Source organism: Martes martes, assembly GCF_963455335.1.
Source record: "Martes martes genome assembly, chromosome: 5".
NCBI lineage: Eukaryota > Metazoa > Chordata > Mammalia > Carnivora > Mustelidae > Martes > Martes martes.
Window position 1 is genome coordinate 9386534 of NC_137892.1, and position 24749 is coordinate 9411282.

A 24749-nucleotide genomic window follows, 5' to 3' on the forward strand; every position below is an offset into this window, starting at 1 on the left:
TTAGCAATCTATATTTTTAATGTTATTCTGATCAAAATTCCGCCAGTATTTTTCAAAGAGCTGGAGTAAATAATCCTAAAATTTGTATGGAATCAGAAGAGACCCCAAATTGCTAAGGAAATGTTGAAAAACAAAAATTATACTGGTGGCATCACGTTACCTGATTTCAAGCTTTACTACAAAGCTGTGATCACCAAGACAGCATGGTACTGGCATAAAAACAGACACATCGACCAGTGGAACAGAGTAGAGAGCCCAGATATGGACCCTCAACTCTATGGTCAAATCATCTTTGACAAAACAGGAAAAAATATCCAGTGGAAAAAAGACAGTCTCTTCAATAAATGGTGCTGGGAAAACTGGACAGCTATATGTAGAAGAATGAAACTTGACCATTCTCTTACACCGTACACAAAGATAAACTCGAAATGGATAAAAGACCTCAACGTGATACAGGAATCCATCAGAATCCCTGAGGAGAACATAAGCAGTAACCTCTTTGATATCAGCAACAGCAAGTTCTTTCAAGATATGTCTCCAAAGGCGAAGGAAACAAAAGTGAAAATGAACTTTTGGGACTTCATCAAGATCAAAAGCTTCTGCACAGCAAAGGAAACAGTCAACAAAACAAAGAGGCAACCCAAGGAATGGGAGAAGATATTGGCCAATGACAGTACAGCCAAAAGATTGATATCCAGGATCTATAAAGAACTCCTCAAACTCAACACACGCAAAACAGAAAATCATATTAAAAAATGGGCAGAAGATATGAACAGACACTTCTCCAAGGAAGACATACAAATGGTTACCAGACACATGAAAAAATGTTCATCATCACTAGCCATCAGGGAGATTCAAATCAAAACCACATTGAGATACCACCTTAGACCAGTTAGAATGGCCAAAATTAGCAAGACAGGAGACAACGTGTGTTGGAGAGGATGTGGAGAAAGGGCAACCCTCTTATACTGTTGGTGGGAATGCAAACTGGTGCAGCCACTTTGGAGAACAGTGCAGAGATTCCTCAAGAAGTTAAAAATAGATCTTCCCTATGACCCTGCAATTGCACTACTGGGTATTTACCCCAAAGATACAGATGGAGTGAAAAGAAGGGCCATCTGTACCCCAATGTTCATAGCAACAATGGCCACAATTGACAAACTGTGGAAAGAGCCAAGATGCTCTATAGACGAATGGATAAAGAAGACGTGGTCCATATGTACAGTGGAGTATTATGCCTCCATCAGAAAGGACGGATACCCAACTTTTGTAGCAACATGGACAGGACTGGATGAGATTATGCTGAGTGAAATAAGTAAAGCATAGAGAGTCAAGTATCATATGGTTTCACTTATTTGTGGAGCATAACAAATAATATAGAGGACAAGGATAGATGGAGAGGAGAAGGGAGTTGAGGGAAATTGGAAGGGGAGGTGAACCATGAGAGACTATGGACTCTGAAAAACAACCTGAGGGTTTTGAAGGGGCGGGGGGTGGGAGGTTTGGGGAACCAGGTGGTGGGTATTAGGGAGGGCACAGATTACATGGAGTACTGGGTGTGGTGAGAAAACAATGAATAATGTTACACTGAAAATAAATAAATTTTTTTTTTAAAAGTGCACTTGTGATCGGCACTGTGTAATGTGTGGAGGTGTTAAGTCACTATATTGTACACCTGAAACTAATATTACACGGTATGTTAACTAACTGGAATTTAAATAAAATCTTAAAAAAAAGAAAAGAATGTACGATGCATTTTGTCAAATGCCTTTTCTGCATCAGTTGAGAGTACTGTGTGCTTTTTTTCTTCTCTTATTGATTCGTTCTATGACATTGATTTATTTGTGAATTTTTCTAAAAATTTTATTTATTTATTTGACAAACAGTGATCACAAGTAGGCAGGAGAAAGACAGAGAGAGAGGTGGAAGCAGGTAACCTGCTGAGCAGAGAGCTCCATGCAGGGCTCTGTCCCAGGAACCTGGGATCTTGACCTGAGCTGAAGGCAGAAGCTTTAACTTACTGAGCCACCCAGGCACTCCATGATTTGCAAAAGTTGAAGGAATCTTGCATCCCATGGTTAAATCCCACCTGGTAATGATGGGTAATCTTTTTTATATACTGTTGGATCCTATTAGCTAGGATCGTGTTGAGAATCTTGGCATCCATATTCATCTGGAATATTGGTCTGAAGTTCTCCTTCTTGATGGAGTTTTTTCCTGGTTTGGGGATCAAGGTAATTCTGGCTTTAATTTCTCTTTTATCTTAATTTAGTATCTATGTTATCTTAATTTCTATTAAGAAAGAATCTGGAAGTTTTCTTCTGTTTCTATTTTTTGAATCAGCTTCAGAAGAATAGGATTTTTTTTCTTTTAATGTTTAGTAGAATTCCCCAGGGAATCCGTCAGGTCCTAGACTCCTGTTTTTTGGGAGGTTTTTGTTCACTGCTTCAATCTCTTTACTAGATACTGTTTTATGCGAGTTGCCAATTTCTTCCTGTTTCAGTCATGGAAGTTTACTACTTTACAAGAATGCATCCATTTCTTCTAGGTTGCTTAACTTATTGGCATATAGCTTTGATAATAATTTCTTTTTTATATTTAATTTTATTTTTCCATTGTTCCAAGATTCATTGTTTATTCACCACACCCAGTGATCCATGCAATATGTGTCCTTCTTAATACTCACCACCAGGCTCACATAACACTCCCCCCCTCCCCTCCACAACCCTCAGTTTGTTTCACAGATTCCATATTCTCTCATGGTTCGACTCCCGCTCTGATTTTCCCCAATTCACTTTTTCTTTCCTTCTCCTAATATGCTCCATGTTATTCCTAATGCTCCACAAGTAAGTGAAGCCATATGATCATTGACTCTCTGCTTGACTTATTTCAGTCAGCATAATCTCCTCCAGTCCCGTCCATGTTGATACAAAAGTTGGGTAGTCATCCTTTCTGTTGGAGGTATAATACTCCAATGTATATATGGACCATATCTTCTTTATCCATTTGTCTGTTGAAAGTCATCTTGGCTCTTTCCACAGTTTGGTGATTGTGGTCATTGCTGCTATGAACATCAGGGTACATATGGCCCTTCTTTTCACTACATCTGTATCTTTGGGGTAAATACCCAGTAGTGATAATTTCTGATGATTGTTTCTATCGCCTTGGTGTTAGTCGTGATCTCTGTCCTTTCATTTACAAGACTAATGCTCTAACCCCTGAGCTATGGAGCCTGTCCTTTCATTTATAATTTTATTAATTTGGGTCCTTTCTCTTTTCTTTTGGAGTAGTTTGGCCAATGGTGTATTAATCTTGCTAATTCTTTCAAAGAACTAGCTTCTAGTTTCATTGATGTATATTCTACTGTATCTCTGGTTTCTAACTCATTGATCTCTGTTCTAATCTTCATTATTTCTCTTCCTGTGCATGGGGTTGGCTTAATATTTTGTTGATTCTCCAGTTCTCTAAGGTTTAAAGAAAGTTGGTGTATTCAGGATTTTTCAGTTTTTCTGAATGAGGCTTGAATGGCTGTGTATTCCCTCCTTAGTACCCCTTTTGCTGTATCCAGTAGGTTTTGGGCAGTTGTGTCTTCATTCTCATTTGTTTCTATGAATTGTTTAAGTTCTCCTTTTATTTCTTGGTTGACCCAAACATTCTTTACCTTCCAAGTGTTTGAATTTAATCCAAACTTTTTCTTGTGATTGTGTTCCACTTTCAAATCCTTCTGGTCCAAGAATATACAGGGAACAATCTCAAACTTTTGGTATTGTTTGATACCTGATTTGTAACCCCATATGTCATCTCTTCTGGAAAGGGTTCCATGTGTGCTTGAGAATAATGAGTATTCTGTTGTTTTATTTTTTAATTAATTTATTTATTTTAATAAACATATAATGTATTTTTATCCCCAGGGGTACAGGTCTGTGAATTGCCAGATTTACACATTTCACAGCACTCATCATAGCACATACCCTCCCCAATGTCCACATCCCCACCACCTCTCCCGTCCCCCCTCCCCCCAGCAACCGTCAGTCTGTTTATTGAGATTGAGTCTTTTATGGTTTGTCTCCCTCCCAATCTCATCTTCTTTCATTTTTTCTTTTCCTACCCCCCAACCACCCCCACATCGCATCTCCACTTCCTCATATCAGGGAGATCATATGATAGCTGTCTTTCTCTGATTGACTTATTTCGCTAAGTTTAATACCCTCTAGTTCCATCCACGTTGTCGCAAATGGCAAGATATCATTTCTTTTGATGAATGCATAGTATTCCATTGTGTATATATACCACTTCTTCTTTATCCATTCATCTGTTGATGGACATCTAGGTTCTTTCCATAGTTTGGCTATTGTGGACATTGCTGCTGTAAACATTCGAGTGCATGTGCCCCTTTGGAGCACCACGTTTGTATCTTTAGGATATATACCCAGTAGTGCAATCGCTGGGTCATAGGGTAGCTCTATTTTCAGTTTTTTGAGGAACCTCCACAATGTTTTCCAGAGTGGTTGCTCCAGCTTGCATTCCCACCAACGGTGTAGGAGGGTTCCCCTCTCTCCACATCCTCGCCAGCATCTGTCATTTCTTGACTTGTTCATTTTAGCCATTCTGACTGGTGTGAGGTGGTATCTCATTGTGGGTTTGATTTGTATTTCCCTGATGCCGAGTGATGTGGAGCACTTTCTCATGTGTCTGTTGGCCATCTGGATGTCTTCTTTGCAGAAATGTCTGTTCATGTCCTCTGCCCATTTCTTGATTGGATTATTTGTTCTTTGGGTGTTGAGTTTGCTAAGCTGTTTATAGATTTTGGATACTAGCCCTTTATCTGGTATGTCGTTTGCAAATAACTTCTCCCACTCTGTCAGTTGTCTTTTGGTTTTGTTCACTGTTTCCTTTGCTGTGCAAAAGCTTTTGATCTTGATAAAACCCCAATAGTTCATTTTTGCCCTTGCTTCTGTTGTCTTTGGCGATGTTCCTAGGAAGAAGTTGCTGCGACTGAGGCCAAAGGGATTGCTGCCTGCATTCTCCTCAAGGATTTTGATGGATTCCTTTCTCACATTGAGGTCCTTCATCCATTTTGAGTCTATTTTCGTGTGTGGTGTAAGGAAATAGTCCAATTTCACTTTTCTGCATGTGGCTGTCCAATTTTCCTAACACTATTTGTTAAAGAGGCTGTCTTTTTCCATTGGACTTTCCTCCCTGCTTTGTCGAAGATTAGTTGACCATAGAGTTGAGGGTCTATTTCTTGGCTCTCTATTCTGTACCATTGATCTATGCATCTGTTTTTATGCCAGTACCATACTGTCTTAATGATGACAGCTTTGTAATAGAGCTTGAAGTCCGGAATTGTGATGCCACCAACTATGGTTTTCTTTTTCAATATTCCTTTGGCTATTCGAGGTCTTTTCTGGTTCCATATAAATTTTAGGATTATTTGTTCTTTTTTTTTAAAAAAGAATGGATGGGATTTTCATAGGAATTGCATTAAATGTGTAGATTGCTTTAGGTAGAATAGACATTTTCACAATATTTGTTCTTCCAATCCATGAGCATGGAACGTTTTTCCATTTCTTTGTGTCTTCCTCAATTTCTTTCAAGAGTACTTTATAGTTTTCTGAGTATAGAGTCTTTTCCTCTTTGGTTAGGTTTATTCCGAGGCATCTTATGGTTTTGGGTGCAATTTTAAAGGGGACTGACTCCTCAATTTCTCTTTCTTCTAACTTGTTGTTATTGTTACGAAATACAACTGATTTCTGTGCATTGACTTTATATCCTGACACTTTCCTGAGCTCCTGTACAAGTTCTAGCAGTTTTGGAATGGAGCCTTTAGGGTTTTCCACATATAGTAACATACCATCTGCAAAGAGTGATAGTTTGACTACTTCTTTGCCAATTTGGATGCCTTTAATTTCTTTTTGTTGTCTGATTGCTGAGGCTAGGACTTTGAGTACTATGTTGAACAGCAGTGGTGATAATGGACATCCCTGCCGTCTTCCTGACCTTAGCAGAAAAGCTTTCAGTTTTTCTCCATTGAGAATGATATTTGCGGTGGGTTTTTCATAGATGGCTTTGATCATATTGAGGTATGTGCCTTCTATCCCTACACTTTGAAGAGTTTTAACCATGAAGGGATGCTGCACTTTGTCAAATGCTTTTTCAGCATCTATTGAGAGTATCATATGGTTCTTACTCTTTCTTTGATTAATGTATTGTATCACATTGATGGATTTGCGGATGTTGAACCAATCTTGCAGCCCTGGAATAAATCCCACTTGGTCGTGGTGAATAATCCTTTTAATGTACTGTTGGATCCTATTGGCCAGTATTTTGGTGAGAATTTTCGCATCTGTGTTCATCAAGGATATTGGTCTGTAATTCTCTTTTTTGGTGGGATCCTTGTCTGGTTTTGGGATCAAGGTGATGCTGGCCTCATAGAATGAGTTTGGAAGTTTTCCTTCCATTTCTATTTTTTGGAACAGTTTCAGGAGAATAGGAATTAATTCTTCTTTAAATGTTTGGTAGAATTCCCCTGGGAAGCTGTCTGGCCCCGGATTTTTGTTTGTCTGGAGATTTTTGATGACTGTTTCAATCTCCTTACTGGTTATGGGTCTGTTCAGGTTTTCTATTTATTCCTCGTTCAGTTGTGGTAGTATATATGTCTCTAGAAATGTTTTCTTCCAGATTGTCAAATTTGTTGGTGTAGTGTTGCTCATAGTATGTTCTTATAATTGTTTGTATTTCTTTAGTGTTGTTTGTGATCTCTCCTTTTTCATTCATAATTTATTTATTTGCGTCCTTTCTCTTTTCTTTTTGATAAGTCTGGCCAGGGGTTTGTCAATCTTATTAATTCTTTCAAAAAACCAGCTCCTAGTTTCGTTGATTTGTTCTATTGCTTTTTTAGTTTCTATTTCATTGATTTCTGCTCTGATCTTTATGATTTCTCTTCTCCTGCTGGGTTTAGGCTTTCTTTGTTGTTCTTTCTCTAGCTCCTTTAGGTGTAGGGTTAGGTTGTGTATTTGAAACATTTCTTGTTTTTGAGAAAGTCTTGTACCGCTATGTATTTTCCTCTCAGGACTGCCTTTGTTGTGCTCCATTGATTTTGAACCGTTGTGTTTTCATTATCGTTTGTTTTCATGAATTTTTCACCTCTCCTTTAATTTACTGGTTGACCCATTCATTTTTTAGAAGGATGCTGTTTAGTCTCCATGTATTTGGGTTCTTTCCAAATTTCCTCTTATGATTGAGTTCTAGCTTCAGAGCATTGTGGTCTGAAAATATGCAGGGAATGATCCCAATCTTTTGATACTGGTTGAGCCCTGATTTATGACCCAGGATGTGGTCTATTCTGGAGAATGTTCCATGTGCACTAGAGAAGAATGTGTATTCTGTTGCTTTGGGATGGAATGTTCTGAATATATCTGTGATGTCCATCTGGTCCAGTGGGTCATTTAAGGCCTTTATTTCCTTGTTGATCTTTTGCTTAGATGATCTGTCCATTTCAGTGAGGGGAGTGTTAAAGTCCCCTGCTATTATTGTATTACTATCGATGTGTTTCTTTGATTTTGTTATTAATTGGTTTATATAGTTGTCTGTTCCCATGTTAGGGACATAGATATTTAAAATTGTTAGGTCTTCTTGTTGGACAGACCCTTTGTGTATGCTATAATGTCCTTCCTCATCTCTTATTATAGTCTTTGGCTTAAAATCTAATTGATCTGATATAAGGATTGCCACCCCAGCTTTCTTCTGATGTCCATTAGCATGGCACATTGTTTTTCACCCCCTCGCTTTAAATCTGGAGGTGTCTTTGGGTCTAAAATGAGTTTCTTGTAGGCAGGATATTGATGGGTTATATTTTTTTATCCATTCTGATACCCTGTGTCTTTTGATTGGGGCATTTAGCCCATTAACATTCAGGGTAACTATTGAGAGATATGAATTTAGTGCCATTGTATTGCTTGTAAGGTGACTGTTACTGTATATTGTCTCTGTTTCTTTCTGATCTACGACTTTTAGGCTCTCTCTTTGCTTAGAAGACCCCTTTCAATATTTCCTGTAGAGCTGGTTTGGTGTTTGCAAATTCTTTCAGCTTTTGTTTGTCCTGGAAGCTTTTTATCCCTCCTTCTATCTTTAATGATAACTTAGCTGGATATAGTATTCTTGGCTGCATGTTTTTCCCATTTAGTGCTCTGAATATATCATGCCAGTTCTTTCTGGCCTGCCTGGTCTCTGTGGATAGGTCTGCTGCCAATCTAATGTTTTTACCCTTGTATGTTACAGACTTCTTTTCCCAGGCTGCTTTCAGGATTTTCATTTTGTCGCTAAGGCTTGTAAATTTTACTATCAGGTGACGAGGTGTGGACCTATTTTTATTGATTTTGAGGGGCGTTCTTAGCATCTCCTGGATTTTGATGTTTGTTCCCTTTGCCATATTAGGGAAATTCTCTCCAATAATTGTCTCCAATATACCTTCTGCTCCCCTCTCTCTTTCTTCTTCTTCTGGAATCCCAGTTATTCTTATGTTGTGTCATCTTATGGTATTGCTTATCTCTCAAATTCTCTCTTTGTGGTCCAGTATTTGTTTGTCTCTCTTTTGCTCAGCTTCTTTATTCTCTGTCATTTGGTCTTCTATGTCACTAATTCTTTCTTCTGCCTCATTTATCCTAGCAGTGAGAGTTTCCATTTTTGATTGCACCTCATTAATAGCTTTTTTTTTATTTCCACTTGGTTAGATTTTAGTTCTTTTATTTCTCCAGAAAGGGCTTTTATCTCTCCAGAGAGGGTTTCCCTAATATCTTCTATGCCTTTTTCGAGCCCGGCTAGAACCTTGAGAATCATCATTCTGAACTCTAAATCTGTCATATTACCAATGTCCGTATTGATTAGGTCCCCAGCCTTCGGTACTGCCTCTTGTTATTTTTTTGTGGTGAGTTTTTCCCCCTTGTCATTTAGTCCAGATAAGATTTGCTTTCTCCTCCTCTGGAATTCCACTGTTCTTGGTGTGTGAAGTTGGTCTTGGCTGGGTTTCTTGTTGATCTTCTGTGGGAGGGGCCTGTTGTAGTGATTCTCAAGTGTTTTTACCCCAGGCAGAATTGCACCACCCTTACCAGGGGCTGGGCTAAGTAATCTGCTCGGGTTCGCTTTTGGGAGCTTTTGTTCCCTGAGCGATTTCTGTAGAGTTCCGGGGGACAGGAAGGAAGATGGCGGCCTCCCAATCTCCAGCCCGGAGGAGCCGAGAGTTTGGCGTCCCACTCCTCGGTGCTCCCTCAGAGAAAGGCGCCCAACTGCCCCCATCTCCCTGGCCTCTGATCTCGCTTGGAGGAAAGCACCTGGTCACTTCCATCTCCGTGGCCTCCAGCCACTCTCCAAGCTCACCCAGCCTGTGACCCGTTCAAAGTAACCCTGAGCTGAGAGCTTACTTCTCGGCTCTGTCCCTGTAGCTGGCTTCCCTGCTCTAATACCTTTGAACTCTGTGACACTCAGACACCCCGGTTCTTCTGTGACCCCATGGGACCTGGGGTTATGCTGACCCCACATGGGCTTACCCCCAGTTTGGCCTCCAGAGTGATGTCCCTCCGTGGAGCAGACTTTTAAATGTCCTGATTTTGTGCTCCGTTGCTCTGCCGCTTGCCGGGAGCCGGCCTCTCCCCCCCACGGTCTATCTTCCAGTCGCTTTGGATTCACTTCTCTGCAGGTCCTACCTTTCAGAAAGTGATCAATTTTCTGTTTCTAGAATTGTTGCTCTTCTTCTCTTTGATTTCCCATTGAATTTGTAGGTGTTCGCAATGGTTAGATAAGCTATCTAGCTGATCTCCTGCTTCCTTATGTCGTCTCAGCCTGCTACTTCTCCACCATCTTGACTCCTCTCCTATTCTGTTGTTTTAGGGTGGAATATTCTATATATATCTATGAGGTTCATCCAGTCGACTGTGTCATTCAAAGCTCTTGTTTCCTTGTTGATTTTCTGTTTAGGTGATCTGTCTGTTGCTGAGAGTGGCATATAAGATCCCCTACAATTAATGTATTCTTATCAATATGTCTCTTTAATTTGATTAACATTTGGCTTATGTAGTTGGCTGCTTCCATATTGGGAGCATAAATATTCACAATTGCTAGTTCTTCCTGGGGTATACACCCTGTAGAATGATGTATTGTCCTTCTGTATCTCTGAGTATAGTCTTTAGTTTAAAAACTAATGTATCTGACCTGAGAATTGATACCCCAGCTTTCTTTGAGGCCCATTGGCATAGGAGATGGTTCTCCTTACCTTCACTTTCAGTCTGGATTTATCATTAGGTTCAAAATGCAACTCATGTAGACACATATGTATAAGTATTATCTTTTTATTCAGTATGCAACCCTGTGCCATTTTATAGACACATTTAAGCCATGCACATTGAGAGTTATTATTGAAGGATAAGTTTTTATTGTCATTATGTTACCTGTGAAGTCCTTGTTTCTATAGATTGTCTCTGTATTTTTCTGTTTTATATCACTCTTGGGGATTGTCTTCTTTTATAGAACCCCCCTTAAATACTTCTTATAGTGGTGGCTTGGTGTCACAATATCATTTATTCCTTGCCTGTCCTTGAATCTTTTCATCTCTCCATCCATTTTGAATGTCAGCCTTGATGGATAAAGTATTCTTGGCTGCATGGCTTTCTCATTTAGTGCCCTAAATATGTCTTGCCCTCCTTTCTGGCTGCCAGAATTCTGTGGACAGGTCTGATGTTATTCTGATGTACCTTCTTCTGTAGGTAAGGAATCTCTTCTGCCTAGCTGCCCTTAGGACATTTTCTCTGAAATTACGATTTTCAAATTTCACAATTACCTATCTGGAGGTCATTCTACCTATGTTTACCTTGGGTGGTGTCAACCTTGTGTCTAGGACATGAACACTTGTTCCATTCCCCAGATTAGGGATATTCTCAGCTAACATTTGTTCAACTCTATCTTCTAGTCCTCTTTCTCCTTCCATCACCTCATGGATCCCAGTACTGCTGACATTAGAATGTTTCATGGTGTCATTTATCTCCCTAATTCTATTTTCCTGGCTTATCTGCTGTTTGTTGCAGACCTTCTCCTGGTCCTTCTTTTCTATCAGTTTGTCTTCTAGATCAGTCTTCTGCCTCACTTTCCCTTGCTGTTGGAGTATTTATTAGATTGGAGCTCATTGAGAACATTTTTTTAAAGATTTTATTTATTTATTTGATAGGGAGAGAGAGAGAGAGATCACAAATAGGCAGAGAGGAAGGCAGAGAGAGGGGGAATCAGGTTACCTGCTGAGCAGAGAGCCCAATGTGGGACTCGATCCCGGAACCCTGAGATCATGACCTGAGCTGAAGGCAGAGGTTTTAACCCACTGAGCCACCCAGGTGCCCATTGAGGAAATTTTTTAAAAAATATATTTATTTATTTTTAATTTCTTTTCAGTGTTTCAGAATTCATTGTTTATGTACCATACCCAGTGCTCCATGCAATACCTGCCCTCAATAATACCCACCACCAGGTTCACCCAACCTCCCACCTCCCTCCCCTTCAAAACTGTCAGATGGTTTCTCAGAGTCCACCATCTCTCATGGTTTGTCTCCCCCTCCAATTTCCCCCAACTCCCTTCTCTTCTTCATATCCCCATGTCTTCCATGTTATTCCTTATGCTCTACAAATAAGTGAAACCATATAATTGACTCTCTGTTTGACTTATTTCACTTGGCATAATTTCTTCCATTCCTTTCATGTAGATACAAAAGTTGAGTATTCATCCTTTCTGATGGAGGCACAATAATCCATGGTATATATAGACTACATCTTCCTTATCCATTCGTCCATTTAAGGGCATCTTGGTTCTTTCCACAGTTTGGTGACTGTGGCCATTGCTGCTATGAGCATTGGGATACAGATGGCCCTTCTTTTCACTACATCTGTATCTTTGCGGTAAATACCCAGTAGTGCAATTGCAGGGTCATAAGGAAGCTCTACTTTTAATTTCTTAAGGAATCTCCACACTGTTTTCTAACGTGGCTGCACCAACTTGCCTTCTCTCATTGAGAACATTTTTAAGTTCTGTCAGGTCAGCTCTCACTTTTTCCCTTAGAGAGTCTGTGTTGCCACTAATGGTTTTCTCCAACCTAGCCATCATCTGGATAATTGTATTCTGAATTCTATTTCTGACATCTTTCTTATTTTCATATCCAATAGTTGCATGGCAGAAGTCACAGTCTCTGAATTTTTCCTCTGTTGGGGCTTCCTCCACAAAGTCATTCTTGTGAGAGGAGGTTGAGGGAATGTATATCTAAAAATACCAACCACAATCCAGGCAAGGTGAACTTTGGAAAGTTTGGGGGAAATAGGAAGTCACCACCAAAAAGGAAAAGACAAAGAGAGAGAGAGAGAGAAGAAGAGCCAAAATGAGCCCCAAGGGTATGATTTAAAACATACAAAATCAAAAAAGAACAAACAAAAAGACCAACAAAAGAAAAAGCACAAGTAGCCACAATGAACCCCACGAATAAGATTTATAAAGTACAAAAATAGAAGAAAACACACAGAAACACTGACAAAATAATAAGACAGGAAGGTGGTTACAATCCCTCAATGTGGGCAAGTAAGGGTATTTCAGTTCTTCCTGGGTGTGTCTTGTTATCTTTGTTAGAGGACTCAACTTTCGAGAGATACAAAGAAATTAAAATTGATTATATATATATATATATATATATATATATATATGCAGTATTTAATAGTGGAAAAGGACTACCTTGGATCTTATATGTATCTATTGCTCTATTTATATGTCTATATCTATAAGAAAGTTAAACAAAAATATATGCATTGAAAAAGTTCAAGTTAAATAGTTACTATGGGATATGTTGTACTAAACATCTAGTTGAAATGTTAAAAAGGTAAAAAAAATGAGAACAAGAATCATGAAAACAAATTTAAAAAAAGGAAAGAGAGAGAAAAGTCATATCTGTGAAATATACAGGCTGTGAGGCAATACTGGAAGCTTAATATGTTGTTTCCCCCTAATGTTGGGGTTTTACAGTTTTATGTGGACCCTATGGTTGTTGTCCTCTTGTTCTTTTGACTTGTCTTCTAGGGTAGGACCTGCTGGATTGTTTTTCAGTCAATTCTGCTTGGGTTGAGTTGCCGTGCCCCCTTTTCAAGGAGTTGGGCTCCATGGAAACCAGTTTTTCAGGGTTTTGTTCTCTGGAGGCTTTTGATCTTTGGTGATTTCTCTTGCCTTTTTGCTTATTCAGAGGGTCACAACAAAGTAAACTGTCTTTACCCAGACCTCTGCCTCAGACTGTTGCCACAGTATGCTCCCCTCTGAATGGTCTAGAACACACAGACTGCCCCTCTGCAAACTCTTTTGAACACCATGGCCTCCTACAGGCAGTGTGCACCCCTAGCCACCATCTCAGTGGTCGCTTGAGGTCCCCAGTTTTCTCTGTACTCCAGTACCACCAGAATTGCAAGCAATACTCATCCAGTTGTGCCTGGTGCCAGTGGCTGCTGTTCCTGGGACTGCAGACTGGATCCCAGACCCATGCTAGGTGTGCTCAGCCCATGTGGTGGTCGAGGCAGCAGAGATGGCTGTGGTGGCTGCCAACTCAGGGACCACTGATTCAAGCCCATGCCAGGGTCTCTCAGGCATGGGTGGTAACTGGTTTGGCCCTCCTGAGATCATGGGTTTAGGTCCATGCCTTACAGCCACCCAGTACCAGCAATTATCCCTTGAGTTCCTTTGTTCTGTTTAAGTGCTGTTATTAACCCCTTCTCATCTTATAGCCATGGGTCTCCAAGCTAATGATGGTCACCAAGCACAGGGCATTTTTGCAATTAGAGTATTACTTTCCAATGGCTAACTTCTGATGGTTCCTTCCCCTTCTGTTTATCCTCTGATATCAGTCCACACACTCCCAACTCCTCTGTGCGTCTCCACTGATGATCTTCTGCACCTGAAGAGATCCAGAAGTGTATAATCTTATATCTCAGGCTGATTTCATGGGTGTTCAGATTGCTCTGGTAGATATCTATCTCACTTCAGGGGACCAGTTGAAATTGTGTCTCCTACTCATCTACTATCTTGCCTCTATGACCCATCCATCAGTTGTCTATAAGAGACTTTATTTAGATCTAAAGACACGTAGACTGAAAGCAAAGAATGGAAAAAGAAATTCAGTGCAAAAAGAAATAAGGAGTAGCAAATATTTATATCAGACAAAATATACTTTACAACAAAGGCTGTAACAAGAGCAAAGAAAGGAATTATATAGTGATAAAATGATTGAACAAAAAGAACATATAATTGTAACTATTTATGCGCCCAATATAACATCATATATATATATATATATATATATATATATAGAGAGAGAGAGAGAGAGAGAGAGAGTGTCAAATTAACATACATGAATGGAAAAACTGACAGAAATTCAATAGTAATAGTGGGGAACCTTAGCACCCTACTTATATCAGTGAATTTATCATGCAGACAGAAAATTAATAAGGAAAATATTGGCCTTCAATGACATATTAGACCAAATGACTCCACAGATATATTCAGAATATTCCATCCCAAATCAGCAGAATACATATTTTTCACAAGTGCACACGGAACATTCTCCAGGATAGATCATGTATTAGACTCAAAAGAAAGCTGAAGCTATTTAAGAATATTTAAATCACATGAAGTTTCCTTTCCAAATACAATATGAAAGTAGGAATTAAATACAAAAAAAGAACAAACACAAATATTTGTAGATTAAAAATATATCTTATTATATAAACAAGCAAAAGGTTAACAAAGAAATAAAGGAGGAAATGTAAAGAAAAAATATATGTATGTAGAGAGTGACATATGAAAAAAATTCTAAAATTCATTGAATTCATCAAAAACTGTCCTAAGAGGGAAGTGTATTAATAAAGGCACTCCTCAAGGAAAATCTCAGACAAAATAACCTTATACCTAATGGAACTGGAAAAAGAAGGACAAACACAGCCCAAGGTGTGTGCAATGACAGTATCATAGTCAATTAAGTTTATCCAAGATGTGATTATTGCTAATTGAAAACTTTTCCCAAGCACAGACCAAAGTTAGTAGAAAGAAGGAAAGAATCAGAAGGAAAGATCAGAGTGGACAAAATTAAATAGATACAGAAACAAATTATTAATGACCAATGAAACTAAATGAAGATGCTTCAAGAAGATAAACAATCAGAAAACTTTTAGTCACACTCATCAATGAAAAAAAAGAGAGCCCCCCCCCCAAAAAGAAATGAACAAGAAATGACAACAAATACCACAGAAATACAAAGGATCATAAGAGACTCTAGAAATCATAAGCTGACAAATAGATCAACTTAGAAGAAATGGATAGATTCCTTAAAAAACATATAGAGTCTTCCAAAACTAAGCCAGGAAAAACTGGAAAATCTGAACAGACATTTTACAGTCCATAATGAGAATACAATTTGACAAACAGAACTTCAGGATCAGATGGCTTCACAGGTGAATTCTACAAAAATTTAAAGAAGAGGTAATACCGATTCTTTTCAAATTTCCAAGAAAACTGAAGAGGAAAGAGTGCCTCTAAACTCATTGTACAAGGACAGAAAAACCATGATACCTAAACCAGGCAAACACACTACAAACACCAAAATAAAACCAAAGATCAAAACAAAACAAAACAGAAACATTACAGGTCAATATCCCTGATAAACATACATGCAAGAATCCTCAACAAAATATTAGCAAATTAAATTCAACAGCATATTAAAAGGATCATACATCATGATCAATTGAGATTTGTTCCAGAAATGGTAGGGTGGTTCAAGGTCTGCAAATCAATCAACAAGATATAGTATATTAACAATGAAGAATAAAAATAATATTATCATCTCAATAGATGCAGAGAAAACATTGGATAAATTTAATACCCATTTATGATAAAAACTCAAAATTTGCATATAGAAGGAACATATCTCAACATAAGGTTGTATAGGACAAACCCAGGACTAACATCACATTCAATGGTGAAAAGCTGAAAACTTTGCCTCTAAAATCAGGAACAAGACATTCTTCATACTTTTATTTGACATAGCATTGAATGTCCTAACCACAGAAAGTATACAAGAAAAATGCATCCAAATGAGAAAATAAGTAAAAGTGCCATAGTTTGCAAAAGGAATGATACTATATATAGAAAACATAAAGTCTACCAAAAAAATATAAGAATTAATAAATGATTTCAGTAAAGTTGCAGGATACAAAATCAATATATAGAAATATGTTGCATTTTTACACACTCATAGTGACCTATCAGAAAGAGAAGTTTAGGGAAAAATCCAATTTGCAATTCAATCAAAAGGAATAAAATGCCTGGGAATAAATTTAATCAAGGATGTAAAAAAATCTGTTCTCTGAAAACTAAATCTTTGTTAAAGCGTCCATACTACCCCAAAGTAATCTACAGAGTCTTTGTAATTCCCATTAAATTCCAGTGGATTTTTCACAGAAATAGAAAAAAATAATACCAAATTTGGTATGAAATCACAGAAGACCCCAGTTGGTCAAAAAAGAAAATTAAAAAGAGAAAAAAAGGAGCTGAGTTCTCATGCTTCCTGATTTCAAACTATATTAAAAGGCTATATTTAAAGAAGATATGGTCCATATATATTGTGGAGTATTATGCCTTCATCAGAAAGGATGAATACACAGCTTTTGTATCAATAGACTGGAACAGAAGAGATTATGCTAAGTGAAATATGTCAACCAGATAGAGTCAATTACCATATGGTTTCACTTATTTGTGGAGCATAAGGAATAACACAGAGGACATGGAGAAATGGAGAGGAGAAGTGAGTTGGGGGAAATTGGAGGGGGAGAGAAACAATGAGAGACTGTGTACTCTGAGAAACAAACTGAGGGCTTTGAAGTGGAGAGGGGTGGGGGGCTTGAGTGAGCCTGGTTGTGGGTATGATGGAGGGCATGTATCGCATGGAGCTATATTAGGGGTGCCTGGGTGCCTCAGTTGGTTAAGGTCTCTGCCTTTGGCTCAGGTCATGGTCCCAGGGTCCTGGGATTGAGCCCTGCATCATGCTCTCTGAGCGGGGAGCCTGCTTCCTCCTCTCTCTGACTGCCTTTCTGCCTACTTGTGATCTCTGTCTGTCAAATTAATAAAAATCTTTTTTAAAAAGGCTATATTAATTTAAAAGGTGTAGGATTGATATAAGAATGGATGCAGAGATAATTTAATAAAATAGAAAGCCAGAAAATTAACAAATTAACTCACACTTATCCCTAAGACTATTATCAAAATACTTATCATTTATATTTTTCCAGGAGTTTTATAGTTTCCCATCTTACATTTTAGTCTTTAAATTATTTTGAGTTTGGTGGGTTTTGTTTGTTTGTTTGTTTGTTTGTATATGGTGTAAAGTATTGTCCAGTTTTATTCCTTTGGAGAAACTGCCCAATACCATTTATTGAAAACACTGTCTTTTCCCAATCTGTATGTTTGCATCCTTTGTTGTAGATTAATCGTCCATGTAAGTGTGATCAGTTTTGGTCAGATTCCTCAGGCAAAGAAAGCAAAAACTAAAATAAAGGAGACCACATTAAATTAAAAACGTTTTGCACAGAAAAGGAAACAATCAATACAACAAAGAGAGAACATACTGAATTGAAGAAGATATTGTCAAATTATATATCCAATAAGGGGTCCCATCCAAATATATAAAAACTCATGGAAATCCATAGATGGAAAAAATATGAATCAAAATTGTGCAGAGGACCTAGTAGACATTATCCAAAGACATACAGATGACTAATAGGCACACAAAAATATGCTAAAAATATCTTACTGTCAGGGAAATAAATCAAAACTACAATGACACACCATCTCACACCAGTCAGAATGGCTAGTATAAAAAATACAATAACAAGTGTTGATGAGGATGTGGAGAAAGTAAAATCCTTATACATTGTTGGTAGGAATGTAAACTAGTGCAACTTCTATGGATAATGGTATGGATGCTCCGCAAAAAAACTTAAAATATAGAATCACCATATGATTGAATGGTTTAGTTCTAAGTATTTGAAGAGCAAAAATACTAATTTGAAAGGACATACACATTCCAAATTAATTGAAGCATAATTTTTATAATTATAAAGGTATGGATGCAATGTAATCTGTGAGTAGATAAGAAATAACTTACACACACACGTACACACACACACACACCAGGAGAATACTTGGCCATAAAAAATAATAAAATCTTGCCAATGTATGGACCTTCACGGTATTATGCCAAGTGATATCAGTGAGAAAGGAAGACAAATGTCATACGATATCACCTATATGAGGAATCTACAAATAAAACAAAATATATGAACACATGACCCAGAATCAGAATCATAGATATAGAGAATAAACTGATAGTTGCCAGAGGTCAGTGGATGGGTGGACGGATGAGAAATAAGGGGATTAAGAGAATCCATCTTCCAGCTATAAAATAAAATGTGGTGATGTAACATACGACTTATGAAAAATAGTCAATAATCTTTTAACAACATTGTATGGTAAAAAAATAAAAAAAAACACAACATTGTATGGTGATGGTAACTAGACATTTTGGTGAATACTTTTAATGTATTACTATGGTGTACATCTGGAATTAATACAATATAATATATAAATTGTTCCTCGATAAAAAAGAAATTTTATGAATAAGCTCAAAACCAGACTGCAACGACCACTGTAAGCCACCTGCTAATGAAATTGTTCATGTAACAATCAGTGAGATTGTAAGAGAAAAAAAATCTTACCCAAATTTCCAGCCAAGCTGGTTCAAACCATTATTTGTGTATCTCAAAATATACAATAAAAAACTTGCCATTAACTAAAAGAATTTGTAAGTATTTTTTGCTACACAAAATTATGAATTCATCTAGTAATTAAGTGGGTAATCTGTGTTAATTTATTCCTTCTATTAATAAGAAAAATAAAGATCTTCTTACATGTATGACAAGCAAGAAGTTAGAATATGGAGCCATGTGTGTCTAGGTTAAACATACACAATGACTTAGAGAAAGGAATGCTATAATTTTTGAGGTTTCCATTTCAAAATCATAAATCTATATTATTTTTTCTTTTATTTATTACTTTAGGTTAGTCACCATATAGTACATCACTAGGTTCTGGTGTAGTGTTCCATGACTCGTTGTTTGCTTATAACACCCAGTGTGCTCCATGCAGTCCATGCCCTCCTTTACACCCATCACTAGGATTATCCATCCCTGCATCCCTCTCCCCTCTAAAACCCTCAGTTTGTTTCCTAGAGTCCATATCTCATGAGTCACCCCCCATTCTGATTCTCCCCCTCATTTTTCCCTTCTTTCTCCTAATGTCCTCTGTGCTATTCCTAATATTCTCCAAATAAGTGAAACCACATGATAATTAAATTTCTCTGCTTGACTTATTTCACTTAACATCATATCTTCCAGTTCCATCCATGTTGATGCAAAAGTTGGGTATTCATCTTTTCTGATAGCTGAGTAATATTCCATTGTGTATATGGAAAACATAAGATCTTTATCCACTTGTCTATTGAAGGGCATTTCGTTTTGGCTATTGTGGACATTGCTGCTATGAACATTGGGTTACATATGGTCCTTCTTTTCACTACATCTGTATCTTTGGGGTAAATACTCAGGAGTTCAATCACTGAGTCATAGGATAACTCTATTTTTAATTTTTGAGGAATCTCTACACTGTTTTCCAAAGTGGCTGCACCAACTTGCATTCTCTCCAACAGTATAAGAGGGTTCCCCTTTCTCCACATCCTCTCCAACACTTGATGTTTCCTGTCCTGTTATTTCTGGCCATTCTAAATGGTATAAGCTGGTATCTCAATGTGGTTTTGATTGGACTTTCCCTGATGGCTAATGATGATGAACATTTTTGCCATGTGTCTGCTAGCTATTTGTATGTCTTCTTTGGAGAAGTGTCTGTTAATATCTTCTGCCCTTTTTTTTTAAAAAGATTTTACTTATTTGACAGACAGAGATCACAAGTAGGCAGAGAGGCAGGCATAGAGAGAGGGAGGCAGGCTCCCTGCTGAGCAGAGATCCCGATGTGAGGCTCGATCCCAGGACCCTGGGACCATGACCTGAGCCAAAAGCAGAGGCTTTAAACCACTGAGCCACCCAGGTGCCCCTCTTCTGCCCATTTTTGACATGGTTATCTGTTTTTTGGGTGTTGCATTTAAGGAGTTCTTTATAGATCTTAGATTTTTGTTTTTGTCTGTAGTGTCATTTGCAAATATATTCTTACATTCCATGGGATGCCTCTTAGTTTTGTTCATTGCATCCTTTGCTGTGAAGAAGCTTTTTATCTTAATGAAGTCCCAAAAGGTAATTTCCACTTTTGTTTTCCTTGCTTTTGGAGACTTATCTTGAAAGAATTTGCTGTGACCAATGTTGAAGAGGTTACTGCTTATGTTCTGCTGTAGGATTTTGATGGATTCCTGTCTCATGTTGAGGTCTTCCATCCATTTTGAGTTTACCTTTGTGTATGGAGTAAGAGAATTGTCAAGATTCATTCTTCATGCACTCATTAAAGATACTGTTTAAACTTCCATTGGATATTTTTTCCTGGTTTGTTGAAGTTTGGTCGACCATAGAATTGAGATTCCATATCTGGGCTCCTAGTTCTGTTCCACTGATTTATGTGCCTGTTTTTGTGCCAGTACCATGCTGTCTTAAGGTGATCACAGCTTTGTAACATCACTTGAAATCAGGTAACGTGATGTCTCTGGCTTTGTTTTTCTTTTTCAACAGTTCCTTGGCTCTTTGGGTTCTTTTCTGATGCTATACCCCTATATTCTTAAGAAAGAAATATTTGAATTTCAATAGTGAGGCAAAATATTATGTAGCCTTTTAAAAGATTAAAACCAGGCAAAACTCAACTTTTTAAAGATTTGTATTTAACCTGTAGTTACTCATTATCCCTATTCTCAGAGATAAACTATAGTAATGCTCTAGAAAATTTACACAGGATTTCACACTTATTTTCTAAAATGGGAAAATACTATAGTGTTCTATTTTTTCTTAATACAACTTAATTTTTAGTAGTTTGTTACATTTCATTATATGTTATACTATATTAGGTAATACATGGTTTAAGGAAAGAAAACCACTGTTTGTTGCTATTAGAATTCTCAATTCATGTCTTTGTAATTATGTATTTAGGGGAAATATATCATTCACTTAATCATTGATCACTGATTTTATTATTAATTAATTTTGACTGACTTGATATTCTTACCTATTAAATAAGAATGATATTCTTTACACACATGATATTCATAAGGCATAAAGAATTATATTTATAAAATTTGAATTCCAGCCTAGGCAAAGGGAAAACTCAATTAAATTTTTGTTAAGACCATATGACTGTTGTACATTGACATCAGGTTCTCTACTACCTCTTGCACTAATGGTGTATTTGGGTATCCTTATTTTAGATCTGTTCATTAATTGGCTACAGCTCACTAAGTCAGTTAGCCTGGTCCACTTGCTTACTGATCAGATGGTCATAATCATAACCTGTAACCGCCTAATTGATTGTTCCATTGTTTTCAAATGACTTCCAGGGCAATTCCACGTGATAGGACCAAGAGCACCAGTCATTGCCTTGGTTGGAGAAGAAGCTGTGCTGTCCTGCCAGCTCAGCCCATCAATGGATGCTCAGAACATGGAAGTGAGATGGTACAGGAATGAACCTTTCGGCCTGCTGTATCATTACAGTACTTCCCAGAATTATATGGAGGGGCTGAGGCCAGAATACCAAGGGAGAACAGAATTCCTGAAGGAGAATATTACCAAAGGGCATGTTGCCCTAAGGATCCATCCAATCCAACCTTCAGATGGAGGGGAGTATGCGTGTTTCTTTGAAAGCTCCATATACTACAATAAAGCACAATTCCAAGTGTTGGTTGCAGGTGAGTCTCTGCAATGAAAACTCTTACACAAATTGTATTATTTTTTTTCCATAAGCAGTCTAAATCATCTGTGTACATAGATAGAGGTGGCTAAATCCAGATACAGGCTATAATAGAATGCCAGAAAGTTAAATATGTAAAATTAATCTAATCAGCCCATCCCAACATTCTTTGCTGTGGTGAAAATATAATTTGCATCTTTCTGTGCAAACATCATTACTTTGAAGGAAAGAAATAACAGAGATTATAGTAGATACTATCTCAGAAGAATCCCAGAAATGTATCTTAGTCTCAATTCAGAAACATAAAAGGAACTAAACAGAGGTGGGAAGAATCTCACCAGCCTGCAAACAGGCTTGTTTTTCTGCACCTTGTTGCTGCCTGCTCTGGGAATATCCCAGTCAAATATGGTGTTGCTGACTCTCAGGACAACATGCTTGTTTATTCAGATTCCTGCATAATTTATCCCCTTATATCCACACACCCCCAATAGTATTTCTGCAGAGTCAGGGAGAGAAGAGTTGCCTGCTTTTGACATTCTTTCCTGGGTTTAGAGAAAATCTGCATCTTAGGCAAGTACATTGGAGTTCCTAACTGCAAGTCTCTATTGTGTGCAAATGATTGTCACTCCCAGGGAGGCATTTAACCAGTCATCAACAGGGATGGATGAGAAATTATGTTCTTCCATTCACTAAATTTTGCCTTTGGAGCAGGAATCTTTCACTCTATTGTGATAACCTCTGAAGCAATTCATGTGTTAGAGAGCCACTTCTAGGTGTTGTGAAGAAATTTCATAAACCTTAGGTAAACACTTATCAAGGGCTTTGAATTTGAGATCCAGTTGCTACTATTGATTCTTCAATGAACAGCATGTCATTTCTCAGGATTATCTCAATTTTCTTTAATCTCAGATTTATTTGTTCTTTCACCCATTGAGCCACCCAGGTGCCCCTTATTTGTTCTTTGTACATTTATTCTATCACTAAATAGAAAACTTTCCACTATTCTTCCATTTTACCAGAGTTTCTTCTCCTACAGAAAGGATTCTTCAATGCCTTCAGTCAAAATAAAACCAATTCATTTCCTGTGCTGTTTAAATATTCAGGGGGGTTGGGGATAATAAAATTTCTGCAAAACCCAGACTCTCAGTGAACACCAACATTGAATTCTACTTAAAATCAGTAATCATCACTGTCTTCTAATATCTCACTAGACTGATATTTGCAGGGTACAGGTAAGCACATCCATCAATCAATAACTGTAATGACAACCACAAATATAGGCTGTAAATTCAAACAAATTATTTTCTAAGAGAAAAATAAAATTGAAGTCCCTGATACTAGGTGACATAACATAGTCTCACAATGGTGAATACTATAGGTTTTCTGTCCCTGTTTTGGCCAGAAGAAACAGAAAATCCCAGACTCTTAAAATAGGTAAAGAAAGTATTCAAGTCAACCTGTTCTATGTCAGAAACCATCCAGGCCTCCGGTATGCCCACAACAGAGAAAGAGGAAACCTCCTACACTGTTGGTAGAAATGCAAGCTAGTGCAGTCACTCTGTAAGTTCCTCAATAAGTTGAAAAAGAGCTATCCTAAAACCCAGCAATTGCACTACTGGCTATTTACCACAAAGATACAGATGTAGTGAAAAGAAGGGTCACACGCACCCCAATGGTTAGAGCAGCAATGTCCACAATAGCCAAACTACAGAAAAAGCCCAGATAGCCATTAGCAGATGAATGGATAAAGAAGATATGGCATTTATATACAATGGAATATTACATAGTCATCAAAAATTGAAATATTGCCATTTGCAACAATATAGATGGAACTAGAGGATATTGTGCTAAGCAAAATAAGTCAATCGGAGAAAGGCAATTATCATATGATCTTACTGACATGTCAATTTAATAAACAAGGCAGAGGGTCATAGGGGAAGAGAGGAAAAAGTGAAACAAGATGAAACCAGAGAGGGAGACAAACCATAAGAAACTCTTAATCATAGGAAACAAACTGAGGTTTGCTGGAGGGGAGGGGGTTGGATGGATGGGGTAACTGGATGATGGACATTGGGGATGGTAGATGTTGTAATGAGCACTGGGTTTCATGTAAGACTGATGAATCACAGACCTGTACCCCTGAAACTAACAATACATTATATGTTAATTAATTGAAAAGTATATCAGAAAGGGAATTCAAATGCTTTTTCTGCATCAGTTGAGAGGACATTGTGGTTCTTCTCTCTTCTCTTATTGATTTGTTCTATCACACTGATTGATTTGTGCATGTAGAACCACGCTTGCAAGGCCGGGATAAATCCCACCTGGTCATGGTAGATAATCTTTATAATGTATTGTTAGATCCAGGTTTCTGTGGACAGATCTGATTTTATTCTAATGGTCTTTCTTCTGTACGTAATAAATGTTTCCCCCTTAGCTGCTTTCAAGAGCTCCTGCCTAAAATTATGATGCATCATTTTCATAGTCATGTGTCTTGAGGTCTTTCTAGATTCTATGATCTTGGGGGGATACCTTACTGCCTCTAGGATACAATCACTGTTTCCATTCATGAGATTGGGGAAATTTTCATGGAGAATTTGTTCAGCTATATCCTCTAGTGTTCTTTATTTCTCCTCTGGCTCAGATTCCAATAATTCTGACATTGGGACATTTCATGGCATCTTTCATTTCCCTAATTTTTTTTTCATGGCTTCTAATCTGTTTCATCCAGGCCCGTTCCTGA

At 37.8% G+C, this 24749-nt stretch overlaps 1 protein-coding gene across 1 annotated transcript in view; it reads left to right on the top strand.

Moving 5' to 3' along the window:
• LOC308342655 (butyrophilin subfamily 1 member A1-like) overlaps positions 1 to 24749 on the top strand; it is a gene marked incomplete at its 3' end in the record, with an annotated part of 136300 nt that overhangs the window by 38632 nt on the left and 72919 nt on the right. Inside the window, exon 2 of the mRNA XM_080803235.1 lies at positions 21657 to 22004. Coding sequence (XP_080659361.1) covers positions 21657 to 22004 — 348 coding nt within the window. The remainder of the gene's footprint in view (positions 1 to 21656; positions 22005 to 24749) is intronic.